Source organism: Pipra filicauda, unplaced genomic scaffold (genome assembly GCF_003945595.2).
Source record: "Pipra filicauda isolate LSUMZ 115617 unplaced genomic scaffold, ASM394559v2 scaffold392_size659746_pilon, whole genome shotgun sequence".
NCBI classification, from domain to species: Eukaryota; Metazoa; Chordata; class Aves; order Passeriformes; family Pipridae; genus Pipra; species Pipra filicauda.
This window is the reverse complement of record NW_024104523.1, coordinates 645,474-658,709: the sequence shown is the minus strand read 5'-3', so window position 1 is coordinate 658,709 and position 13,236 is coordinate 645,474. Positions and strand designations below refer to the sequence as shown.

Genomic DNA, 13,236 nt, shown 5'->3' with positions numbered 1-13,236 from the left:
GGAAAAAAAAAACAACCAACCACCAAAAACCAACCAAGCAACACAAAGAAACACCCAGTCTTCTTGAAAGACAAAAGGGCTTTAATTACACCAGGACTGCTGCCAAATCTCAGACATCAAGAGGACTGAAATAGCCGATTCTAAAAGTCACCAGCCACGTTTATCTGCTGGAACTGTCTCTTTCTGGGAGGTAAAAGCTGGTGCTGAGTGGTAGTGATGCACAGATTACTGTGCACTGGAGGTGGAAATAACAGAAATGTAGGTTTCATGAATGTGAAAGATCCCCAAGTGTAATCTAAATGACAAAAGGAGAAGGTATTCCTCCTTATGAGTGGTAAGAATAGAAATACAAGATGGTGATGATCAAACAGAGCCCCTAAACCTATTGTGGCCCTAAACCTACGGAAGGCAAGCAACAATTATTTTCTTAAACTGAGATAAGCTTGATTACCTAATTAGTATTACTCAGTTTTAGGAAATATAAAAAGGGAATGCAGCTTTTAAGGGTCTAGTCCTGACTGAATGACTGTTCTTTGTAACCTTCTTTTGGCTGAACTTCTCTAAGTTTAGAAGTTTGTACTGAAATTATGACCTTTTACCTTTTGTGCTTTGATGGGTCCAGCCCGAGGCTGTTTCTGTCTTTGCTCTTTTGGTTCTGGTAACTTGTCTGTGGACTTCTCAGAAAGTACAGGGCCAATTTCATTGTCACTGCCACTGGAAGCTGGGGCTCCAAACTGAATAGTTTCTATACCAAGATCAACTCCACCTTCTTGTCCAGGCTTTGTCCCCTAGTTAAAAGGCAAACATTTAATTCATTATGAACAATTTCTGTATCAATACAATGACTACGGTTCAGAAAAGAGCACAAAGAATGCTCAGCTGAAAACCACTAAATGGGTACTTTTATCTTCTGCCAGCAAAAGTATTATTTGTGACTGCAACAGATTTGCAAGAATAAACAATGTCTGAATGTACACTTCCTCCTCCTCAAGTACTGTATTGTTTATACAAGCTCAAGAAAAAAGCAGTGAAGAAATATGTAAACACAATCAAGATCAAGAGGCACAAATACAGTATCAAAATGTCCAGAGTCAGGTTCACAACATTCTCCTGAAAGCTCAACACTTAATTTTCAATTCCAGAGGAACAGTAATGACTTTAAAAATATTTCCAGATCTGTTACGCAGTTAAAATGGTCTCCTAAGACAGCTGTCTCACATTCCTGCAGTTTAAAACAATTAAGACCAAGAAAGTAAAACCACAGCACTTTAAATGTAAAATTCAGGACTATGCAAATTCCATGAGATAAGCAGAGATAATACAGTTATAAAGCACCTACTGCTTTTTGCATCTCCGATTTATGGAACACAAAAAACCCATTTAGTTCCCTGGAGACATCCTGTTTGTCTACACTACTGAACTCTACACAAGTGTTCACATGCAAACCTCACAATATTTTTCCTCAAAAAAATGTACTGAATAACAGTTATCAATAAAATCTGGGAAAGGCTGAATTTTTATCAACAGAACACTTTTTTCCATGCACTAGCCTGTATCCTGTGTTTCTATGCTATCTCCTGACTGCATGGAATTTTACACATACTAGGCACACCTGGATAAATTGATAATTTGTACCCAATTCCAATGAGATCTAACTTGGGTAAGCTTCACACACAGTTACTCTTCTTCCCTTACCTCTGGAGATGTAGCTGAACCAAAAGATGTCAGAGGTTTGTTCCAGGCACTGACTGAAGGTGGCTGAGGTGGGCTAATGGGTCCCACTGACAATGAAGAAAAGAGTTAAAAAAACCCTCAGTGTTGCTAGATGCATGCAACTAAAGGTATCAATTGACTGAGAATTAAATTATAGATGTCTTGATTAAATAAGCTTTAATTAACCTATTCAGCAGTTAACTATATGCTACCAATTTATAGCTGCTTTCAAGTGGGGCAATCATCATGTCTGGAAGCATGACCAAGCCTGACAAAACAGACTCCTGAAGGGAGTGACAGTTTGCTCATTACTTGTGAATGAAGAACATGATAATATAAAATATTGAGTAATATTATACTGCAAAAACCTCTTTTCAGCTGTTACTAAGCTGAAAAGAATGCTGCCCTCTATTCTCTGTGCAAAATACATCTGCAGGTAAAAAGACATCCAGAGAGACCGCTGGCAATCATCTTTCTCTAACTACAATGTTTGCCCTCCCCCCCCCAAATCCAGAAGACACCACTTACATTTTTTAGAGATGTCATTCAGAACTGCTGTAGGAGGCACTTTGCTGTCCCACAGTTCAGTTCCCAGACCGTTGTGAGCCTGGGTGTTCTGCAGGACTTTGCCTGACACGGTGTATTCCGTGCTGGCTGTGCCTCCTGCAGCCTGGCTTTGTGTCGGAACAGGAGCTTGGGGCTGAGCCGGAGACTGTGCCGGACACGGGGGCTGTGCCTGGGCTTGAGCCTGAGCTTGTGCCTGCTGTGCAGCTGCAGCTGCTGCCTGTTGCTGCTGCTTTTTGGCAAATCTGGGTGGGAGCTTGGAATTCTGACCTCGGCCTTTTTCGCTTGATCCTTTTTTGGTCCAAACCTGCAAGCAGAAGCCCATTTTATTCTTACAGCTGACAGTCTGTACAGACACCAACTGTTCATTGCAAAAAGCAAACTGATTAACCCAATCTTAAAGAAGTTTATTTTTTAAGGAGTATTTGATCACAGTAACAACAATTTCTCATCCATTTTCCTTTTGGAAATATACAAGCAACAGGATAAATCTTTATCACAGTATGAAAAATGGTGTTTTCAGTTTGCCAATTCCACTTGCCCGACAGTGCCCCATCAAAAAGTACAGAATCTCAAGATGGCTAAATGAACATTAATTTTATTAAATCTGAACAATTTTAATATTAAATGTAACTGTAATACAGTTTCTTTGGAAGGAAGATTCTGCACACTTTAACAACATTCCCAGCACTGCAAGTAGCATTTTCCCCACTATAAATGCTGGTCTTGTACCTGCACTGTTTGTTCTTCCTTCTTTCTGCGCTCTTCATCTTGCAAGCGTTTTTGCTGCTTCTTAGACACCACTTCTGTGAAACCATCATCATTCAAGTTAGATTGGGAGTCTTCAACTACTGTCACTTCAGGGTGATCATCAATGATCACAACACCTATAGGAAAAGGAAAGGTATAGATGCTGCTGTTTTAACAGCTTCAGGTGCAATGCACCAAGCCAAAATTGGCTTTAGAGTGGAAGCTACTGCCCCACAGACACAGATGGGAGCCCTGATCAATGGCAAACTTCTGCTTGCCAAGTCCTTTGCTGCTGAGCTTGAAGACAAGGAGTTAATATTTAAGAACTTGAAAACTAGAGGTTCCAGTACTAGATTCTCCAGGAAATATGAACTAAAACATAATAGCGAATAATGAAAAACCTTCCTGGATTTTAGCTCTAAGCTTATCAGTGACATCCCCCTGCCTTTACTTATGAAGGTTAACTAAATTATGGAATGTGGTGGAGAACAGTATGAATGACAAAGTCAAGATTAGGTGATTGTAGAAAATTGTTTTTATCTGTACATAATAACATACAATGACATTTGCCAACTTTCAGAGGCACATACATTAATTAGACATGACAAAGGTAGCAATGCTCAAGTGTACAATTACTTTGGTGTTCTAAAAAAAAAATATCACCCTTTTTGTAAGATTTCAAACTTCTAGCTCTATATGCAACAAAACTAGCAGAACTACCGAAAATTATCAGCATATTAGCAATACATACTTGCGTAATTATTAAGATCAAATTGAGACAAGGCATCCACTTTTTCCTTAGGCTTCTTTGGACCAGCCTTTGGTTCTTCTCTCTTTTTGCCACTTGCATCCTTGGTGCTCTTTTGTCCTGCAGCAGCAGCACCTCCGTCCTCCTGATGTACAGAGCTGCCATTGGCGGGGTCAACACCAGGCACAGGTGCTGCCTGCTCTTCAAATGGCCTGTATTAGAAAAGAAATTCAAAAATTAAGCCACAGAGAACATTCATATCATCCTTCTGTAGGGCTGTAAGAGTCTACTGTGCAACTTCTTAGTAGGATCCAGGCTGTTACTTTCAGCTCCTCAATGAGAAGCTCAACAGCGAAAGCTGTTTTGGGGAAATACCAAATGCCCTGTCAAACTTCCCATCAAACTTAGCATACAGGAAAATAAAGTTTAATCTAAATGACAAGCATTTCTCAACATGCTTGTCTGTGTTAGGTGATTGAACTAAAGTGCAATGCAGCAATTTATGTATTAACTGCAAAACTGCTCACACGAACATTTCTGCTTTCATCCAAATCTTGAGAATCATAGCTCAAGTCAGAAAGAGCACTGCCATTTTTTTAATCAGGCATTTTTAGCATTGTGCATACAAGAACACTCTGCTCTTAGCTTCGGGTTCCAAGTGTCCGTATACAAACAGAAAAAATAGAAAGTACAGAGCCATGGGTGCATGTGTCAGTCTTACCCTCTTTTCTATCAGTCTACAAATCTAAATTAACTGCTTATGCTTCTAAACCACGAGAGGTCAACAGAAGGCTATGACCACATGTGGTTCCTCACAGGAGGTGGTACTCACCCTCTTTTCCCACTTCTGGGAGGAGGACCACTCCGCCTTTCACTCCTGGGCCCTGAGAAATTCCTCCCTGGTTTAGCTGGCCCATTGTTGCCACGTCTGTTTTGACGGTCTATCCCCGGCCGCTGACTAGAGAAGCTTCTCTTGGCTATTTCCCTTTTTGGAGCTCCGGCGTTTTCTCCTGCCTTTGCAGCCACCTGTGCTGCTGCATCTGCTGTTTTCTTCTCATCCCTCTCCCGCCTCTCATTGAAGTCGCTGCTTTCCGAGGCTGTTTCCCACTCTTCATTTGCCTGATCCGAAGAATTCTGGTTGGACAAGTCTGGTGTCTTACTTCCTGACACATCCAGAGCAGGGTTGGAGGGCTCATTAACTGCACTAGTAACTGTGGCACTTGTTGATGAGCTGGTTACCACCTCACTTATCTTGGATGCGGCCTCTCTCTCCTTTAGGCGCCTGAAGCGTGGTGGTTTATCTTGCCTTGGAGGCCGAGCAGGCCTTTGTCTTCGTGGCCTCTCTCTATTTGGATCAAACTTTCTCTCAAATTTTGGAGGTCTTTTATCAATTGGTATAGGACCATAATGCTCATTCCGTCTTGGAGGCTCCCCATCTTCTGGTTTAATGATCTCTGTTTGCCTTGGGTTCCACTGATTGTCTCTGTAGGCCGGTCTCCTGATTGTGGATGGACGTGGAGGACGCCCACCAGGATCCCGGCCACCACGTCTGTACATTCCCCCTCTGCCTCGTCTAGAAGGCTCTCCTTTAGGGAGAAATCCTGGTTTGGGTTTGTTGTCATCATCTCTTATGTATGTTTTCTCTAGAGATCTGTTGTCTACCCTGATATTGTTCTCGGGTTTGAATGACAGGGGCTTTGGAGGCTTCTTGCCATCAGCTCTTTCTTCTCTTTTCGGGTGCTTGCCCTTGATGACACTGTCTTTGTCTGACAGCAGTGTGTCACTTGCGCTCTCGTGCACTTCGCTGTCAGAGTCCGTCTCTGAACCGTGCTGGCGCCGCCGCTTCGGGATTACCTCAAAGTCAGAGCTCTCACTACGAGTTTCACTCTCTTCTCTTTGCCTAACAGGCCCTGAAGGCACATGGTCTGTTCTAGGCTTAGGATCTCTGTAGTGTGGGTACTCTCTATTATGGCCTCTGCTGCCCCGACCACGCCCTCCATAAGAACCCCTGTAGCTACGGCCTCTGGAATAATACTCGCCGCGACCTCTGCCTCTGTATCCCTGATCTGGGAACCAGTCTCTATCCCTGGCCTCCTTCCAGTATGTCCTAGGTGGTAAGCCAGGCTCTCTCTTTACTGGCCTGGTTTCTAAGCGTGGTTTCTCCACAACCTCCTTGCTGACCACCTTCTCAGGCTGCTTCTCCTCCTTCGCGGCAGGAGCGGGCGGCTGCGGGTGGGGCTGTGATTGTGCCGCCAGCGGAGCGGGCGGTGGTGCAGGGATGGCCGGGGGAAGCTGGGGAGTGGTCGGCTGGGCAGCTGGGAGCTGCTGCTGGACTGGGGGTGTGGGGGGCTGCACCACAGCCTTAGCTGCAGGCTCAGGCTGGCTGCCCTCCTGGCTCGCCAGGGTCGGAGCGGCATCCTGGGTTATCTTCTTAGCCAGAGGAGCACTGCTGGAGGTGGATCTCTCCGGCTCAGCCTGAGGCAGTGGCACTTGAGGTGCTTCCTTTTTGTCACTTTTTTCAGGTTTGCTTGTTTTTTCACTAGCTGTCTTTTCTCCTTCTTTTTCCTTTCTCTGCTCACGCTCTTCTCTCTGCTCACGCTCTTCCTTCATATCTCTAAGCACAGGTTTTTTAATAGGACCTGATCTTCTGACTGGTCTATCACCGCCCTCATCTCTCCTGCCATAACCTGGCCTAGGACCCCATCTTGTTTCAGACTTAGGTTTGAAAGTTTTCTCAGGTTTTGGTCCTTCTGATGTTCTATTATTGATCAAAATTTCTTTTTTCGGTTTGATCTCAAGTCTCTCAATTGTCTCCTTTGCCTCGATAGGCCTGTTGTTTAATTTAGGGATATTTGCTGCTGTTTCATTCCTCTGGTCTTCTGATTTTAGAGAGTGACTTGAACCATGGGAAATGCTTCTCTTTAGTGAAGAGTGACTTTCTCCCACAGGCACCAATTCTTCTGGAGAGCTACGTGTAACTTTCTCATTCACTCCTTCAAAATTAACTGCTGTGTTAGGTGTGTCAGTTTGGAGAGGTTGTACATCTTCCAAAGGCCTGCTTGGGAATTTCTGTACCTCTACCTCTCCCGATTCTCTGAAAAATTCTGTCTTTGGATGAGAGTCCAACTGGTTGTGTTCTACAGGATAAGCACTGGCAGGGACAGCAACTCGTTCTTGCTCCAAGTGTGCTTCAGACCTAAGCAGAAAGCAATTAAGAATGTTAGTGTGGGGGGAAAAAATTTACTCATACATATACTCCCAAATCAAATAATTTTCTATTAAGGATTTGTGTCAGTTCTAGGAAGTAACAGGTAATACTTTTAAATGAAGCCCCCAAGTATTGCCCAGACAGCAACAGAGCAAAAAGAATTTTTGAATACTTTTAAGACACAGAGGAAAAGCTTTCCTGACCATCCATCAAGCAGGAAAGGTCAGAAGTGACTGTCCTGCTTTATACCACTTTTACTTCACACACCACTTTTGAAACAAATATACATCAGACAGAAGTTCTCTAATATGGGAAGAACTGAGAGCAGATGGAGAAAAGGACAACACTGCAGGAGTGTTCTACAAAACTGAAAATTCAAAATATGGCAATCATTATTCATCAGAATAAGCTAAGGGTCCTAAACCAAGGGGTAAATTGTCTTTCTACACTGGACTACAGAGCAGGGGTGCCTGCTGTTCCATACAACAGTACTAAGTACACTGCATCCCCCAGTCACAACTCCCCTTTCAAGTTGTGTGTGAAGAGCAGCCACAACCCAGTCAGTTTAAACTGTGTTTTGCAACAAGTTCCACAGCCAAGTGTGTGAGTCTGTGTGACTCGGAGAGGTGACGTGCACATAACTCAGGCTTTACCTCAAGTCGTCAGGCTCTTCCAGCACTTTGGGAGGAGAAGTAGATTGCTGAGACTCTGTGTGGGGGTAGGGGTCTGACCCCCACATCATGCGGGGCTCTGACAGAGGCACAGTGTGCTCCCTCGCCGAGCGAGCCATGTGTTCAAACGAATCCGAGCCAGCTGCTGATCCCTCCATCTGGTCTCTTCTCATCAGTGGCTTGGGAGGCATAATTCCTGAGGCAGAGTTAAGTTCAACAATTGAAACAAGTTTAACAACAGCAAAGAAACCTACCTCAATACAAACAAAGCCTATCAGGAGGTACAAAGCAATGCTGTTCTCTCCCCTCCACTCTCCTTTCCTGACTCATTTTGACAGTGGAGTATGACTAAATCATACTCAACACTCATACCCCATGCACCAACAAAAGGAAAAATCTGTCTGCTTTCATTATAACGGGGAGAACCAGGTCTGCAGACCTTCATGGATGAAGTTTCTGCTGTAAGATCTCAATGGCAAAAGGCAAGATGAGTGTACACAGAGGTGATCTTTTGTACTCCATTAAGGACTCCAGCTCTCTTTCTTTTGTAACATTTCAAAGACATTCTGTAGTTTTGACTGACTTTGCTTAGCCTGCCATTTTCTCTGTTCATTCCCTGCACTCACTGAGGATATCCATTCCCTTGCTCATTAGTTGGGTAGGTATCTCTGTTACATTACATGACAGACTTCTATTATTTATGCCAAACAGCTTTCCTAACTGCAAATCAGATGGCCATTCCACAAATTAAAAAGGACTTTCTAGTGCCAGGAATCTGAAACCACAAATTTATTAAGACTATGGAGTTGCTAGTATGTCATACAAAAGTAACAAAATTTCATGGGTTTTTGAGAAAGTAATGTACTGCCAAGTGCTAACATGTAATGAAACACAAATGGTAAATACACTCTTTCTCTCAGTTCAACCTAACTCATGCCAGCTTTACTATCTGTAACAAAGTAGAGGTTTATGCTGACATTCTGAATCATCTTAACTGTCACTAACATGGTTGCAGTGTGATAGCTGTGATTTTACTTTATAGTCAAAGGGATACATTCTCATACATCTATAATTTTAGTCACATATGATTAAAATCTATTTTGTCTCAAACAATAAAATAATGTCGGTTTCTTCTCAGAAACCCACCCATTCACCAAACAAAGTGTGGCCAGGGAAAGACTTCTATTTCAAAACCAAGTAAATTCAACAGTCAAAGAAATGCTTCCAGATTTACCAGGATGAATAGGAGGCATGTCCATTGCAGGTCTTCCTGACATCATCCGTGGGTCCATGTAGGATTGCATCATGAGCCACCGTGGATCAAAGCCCATGGAAGCCAAATGCTGAGGATGTGGCTGCATGGGCTGGTAAAGGGGTCTGTGCTGGGGGGGTGGGACAGGGCCACTCGAAGGCTGGGAGGGAGCAGACTGTGGAAGGACACTTTGCTGCTGCTGCTGCCACTGCTGCTGCTTCATTTGCTCCTGCACAACAGAAAACAGTATTACAGGACTTTCTGTTAAGATGAAGATTTGAGCAGAACTCAAATAACCCTTGTAAACAAGTAGTACAATTATCTCTAGGACACTAAGCATTTCTGAGTTAATTGTAAACATTCATCAGGATGAACCAGGAGTAAACCAGACTGGACGATTTAAAATAGCTACAGCTTTACTGGTGTCCAGCTGAGACACAGAACAACCTATACTTCACACATGTCATTAATGCAAAGAGCTCTTCAGATCACAGGACCCAAGTTCAACTCACATTTGTGAGTGTCAAACCCTTTTAGGAAAAGCTGCAGAAGCAATGATCAGTCATCAGACCCCTGGTTCCACAGGCAACCACAGCACAGTGCCAGTGTGAGCCAGTTTTAAAACCTCTCTTGCCTTCTGCTCACTTTTGTACCTTGAAGGTTCAAGAACTGTTTCATGGAATTCCTGCCAATACCATGGATGTTATAGAAGCTGGAAACCAACAACTTAAGCTTTTTGAAACTCCTATGGTCATGTTCTTACTCAGAATGAAGCTGAAGACATTCTTTAAATGAGCTTCCTTCTTTTAATGAACTGGTTCATTACCTGCTGCCTCTGAAATCTTGGTGGCAGTGATTTCTGGAACTGTTTAGAATAGCCCGAGGAAACAGCAGGACGAGGCTGAGATCCCGAATCCGGCTCACTCTCATGAGTCACCTGTGAAACCTCTTTCTCATTCCGACCACTGTCTTGTCGAGTAAAGACTGCTTGATCTTCTGAAAAACAACAAAAACCCCACACGAGGGAGACAAGAGTGAATCTCAAAACTACGACATTTCACCACAATGTCAGATAAAGAATGTTGTCCTAAAATGTCTGCCTTCTCTAAAGTCACAGGCTCAGTTTCCAAAACCAATAAAAGCCAAATAAAAAAGTCAAGAACAAGCCCTCAAAGAGACCACTATTGTTAACAGATCTCTCAGTGTCCCTTTTAAACTCAAATACACTGGGTAATCAACCACTGACATTTAGGCTGTACCTATAATGTGATTTAAGAAGTGGTGCATCAATGATACCACAGTGCATTTGAATCAACTTTTTTTTAGAATTAGAATGTGGTTTAGAATAACATAAAGGATAACACAACCTTACTAAGCACAGTCTAACGGATCTGTTGTGGCATTCAAGTTCCACTACAAAAAATGTACCATGTTTAAATAGCTGCCCTTTGTGTCTACTTCTCTCAGCTTGCTGAAAGAACAAAATAGCTGAAATAATTTGCAATGCTTTTTAAGCAACACGGGTGGCTCACTCTTCTTTGGGAAGAGAAGAAAGCCTACATTTCTATCTGTATTCCTCAAAGTCCAGCCCAAATCACAGAACCTATTTTATTCCCTAATCTTTTGATGAGCTGGGCAAACAGGCCTAGCTCAAAGGACAGTTATCAGATGTAATGTGTCGGGAAAATAAATGGTCTAGATGCACTAGGTTAATTAGGTATGCAAATTAGACTTCTAGACTACAGCTACACTCTGTGACTCAGCTTTAAGAAGGATAACTCCTACTTGTGTGCAAGGATACCTTTTTCTTCCTTGTTATTCTTGGTTTCACTTTCTTGTTTTTCTGCTACAGGTGTTGCCACCGGTTCTACAGGCTCAGGAACCTCGTGTGCTGGTTTCTCCTCTTCTTTCTCTTTCTCATTCTCCTTCTCTTCTTTCTCCGTCTCTTTTTCTTTCTCTTTCTCCAGTTCTTGTTCTTTTGCCTTATCCAGTTTCTCTTTTTCTTCTTTTTCTTTTTCTTTCTCCCTTTCCCTCTCTTTTTCCTTTTCCTTCTCCCTCTCTTTTTCTCGCTCTCTCTCCCGCTCCCTCTCCTTTTCCCTCTCCCTCTCTCTTTCCCTCTCCCGCTCCCTTTCCCTCTCCCTCTCGCGCTCCCTTTCTCTCTCCTTCAGAGGGTCTTCCCGGGAGGGTTTTGTCACGCAGCCGAATTTCTCATTTAACCGTTTTAGCTTTTCAGCACAAGCTGCCTTCCGCTGCTCTTCCATTCTCCTTTCTTCCTCTTCTCTCCGCTTACGGGCCCGCTCGACCGCAGCCGAGATCTCTGACTGCTGCCTTCTCCTCTGCTTCCAAATCTCATCTTCATCTGGGACTGGTTTAGGGGGAAAGGGTCCCTGCCTTCCCATCTGGCGATCAGGGGGAGGAGGGTGCTGCAATATGAAAACCAGTGAAGTTGAACACGTGTTACATCAACAGCCAGCTGAAATATTGCATTTAACTATCTGTCAGCACATGTATCTGCACAGCACAGACTTGGTAGAAAAAGTAAGCCCCCGTCTTCCTGATGCAGTTCAGACTCTCACAACCTGAGCTCAGAAAGGAGACGTAAAGATTCAGCTGGGCTCACGTCACCCCTCCTCACCATCCTCAAGGCAAAGTGGCAGCAAAGATGACAAACAACTTTTAGATTCGGTTACAGGCTGCTCTAAATCTCAGAGACTCAGGGTAAATCTCAGACAAAAATCCCCCAAGGAGCCAAAGAATTTCAAGGTAGCTCAGGATAACAGAGATTTTAGTTCACATTTCATTTGGGACTTCATCTCCCCATCTGTCTTGGCAGTCAGCCCTCAGCAGTGTTCCCATGCTCCTGTCCTCTCTAGTTCCCAACTGGGGCTGGATAATTAAAAGCTTTTGAAATTCTTGTCCATTCACATGCTACTTACAAGATGGGGCTGTTTTAAACAATTAGCATCATGGATGTGCTAGGGTACCACTCCTACTGTCCCCAGGCACTATGATCATTTTACTTGTTAAAGGAAAGGGTTACTGTTATTTGAGGCATATTTTTACATTTCTTAGTCTAAATCTCTCTGCCACAGCTTTAAAGAAAGCATTCAAGAATTTAACTCAAGGAAATAAGGACAATTTCAGCCTTCCTTACCGGTGGTAGAACAGATTTTGGAGGAAGAGCAGGGCCACCTCTTTCATGTATAGAAGGCTGTGGTGGACCTCGATCCTGTTGGATCAAACAGGTACCAGGATTAAGCAAGCTCATAACCACAGCCACACTGACAAATTTTACATTTATTATTTTCTACTGCTTTAAGGTACTACACCTAATAAGGTATCTGCATTCAATAGAAATCTGCATGCCAAACAAAGGCAAAACCACTTTCACTTTTTGTACTGAGGGCTAAACAACTTAAGAATTCACATATCCAAATGTCAGAGTTTATGTTAGTGCACCGTTTTTCCTCAGATTCAATGTAGCATCAACCTTTAAAAAACAATGTGATCTTTATATACAGAGAAAATGCAAGTAAAACCAATCCCAGTTCCTCCATCATCATTATTACCGGCGTCAAGAAGAAATATTTCTAGGAAATTTTCAAAGCCAACAGTAGCTTTTCCTGGTGTTCTGAAATGAGTGTTTTAAGGTGTTTTGAGAGACCTTAAAACACTCATTTCATGACACCTGGGGAAAAAAATTAAAATAGGGCTGTAGCAGGCATAAACTGAGGTGGTTGCCAACCTTCCCCTAACAGAGTAAACCAGAAATGGCTGAGCTGATGAATTCTACATGATCTGTACAAAATCTATTGGCCTGAGACATGAGAAGTGAGCTCACATTACAGCAAAGTTGCCCTCACTCATGTTCATAACCTTAACTGACCTGACAGTTTGGAAAGACACCTGAGTCAGACTCTCCTGACGAGGCTGCTGCCAGAAGAGCTGAAGAGAAGAGCACACAAACCTGATCAAGCTTGCCATAAGACCCTTTGGCTGCTGCTGTGGAAACCTGGGTGGCAGACTTAGCACTTGGCTGTTCTTCTGCTTCCTTCTGGTCATCGGGACTCTTGGAATCTTTTGATGGTGTTTGTTCATCACTATGTGCAAAGAAACAACAAAAATGGAACGTGTACTCCACACGGGTATTTAGTGATTATCTTCTAGCCTCAATGGTTCTTAGCAAAGGTTGCCCAGAGCAAGGATAATTCCCACTACACACCCAGCTGACTGGAGTCTGCAGGCAGTCATGCAATTTAATACAGTATTAAATTACTGGAATAAATGTTATTGCAATGAGTACCTGCACTAGTTTCATTCAGTCTTTCCA

The 13,236-nt window shown here is 43.1% G+C and overlaps 1 protein-coding gene across 3 annotated transcripts in view; it reads right to left on the bottom strand.

Moving 5' to 3' along the window:
- Positions 1 to 551: 551 nt before the first annotated feature.
- Positions 552 to 13,236, bottom strand: part of LOC113984877 (protein PRRC2C) — a 41,529-nt gene continuing 28,844 nt past the window's right edge. The window contains exons 10-21 of one of the 3 annotated variants that reach the window (XM_039385073.1): positions 12,874 to 13,006; positions 12,061 to 12,135; positions 10,708 to 11,329; positions 9,733 to 9,902; positions 8,889 to 9,135; positions 7,637 to 7,850; positions 4,608 to 6,971; positions 3,779 to 3,987; positions 3,010 to 3,164; positions 2,242 to 2,584; positions 1,696 to 1,781; positions 552 to 788 (exon numbers count right to left, since the gene is read on the bottom strand). In XM_039385073.1, coding sequence (XP_039241007.1) covers positions 567 to 788; positions 1,696 to 1,781; positions 2,242 to 2,584; positions 3,010 to 3,164; positions 3,779 to 3,987; positions 4,608 to 6,971; positions 7,637 to 7,850; positions 8,889 to 9,135; positions 9,733 to 9,902; positions 10,708 to 11,329; positions 12,061 to 12,135; positions 12,874 to 13,006 — 4,840 coding nt within the window. In that variant the 3' untranslated portion in view covers positions 552 to 566. The remainder of the gene's footprint in view (positions 789 to 1,695; positions 1,782 to 2,241; positions 2,585 to 3,009; positions 3,165 to 3,778; positions 3,988 to 4,607; positions 6,972 to 7,636; positions 7,851 to 8,888; positions 9,136 to 9,732; positions 9,903 to 10,707; positions 11,330 to 12,060; positions 12,136 to 12,873; positions 13,007 to 13,236) is intronic. The other 2 variants (XM_039385075.1, XM_039385074.1) reach the window with 2 other exon arrangements.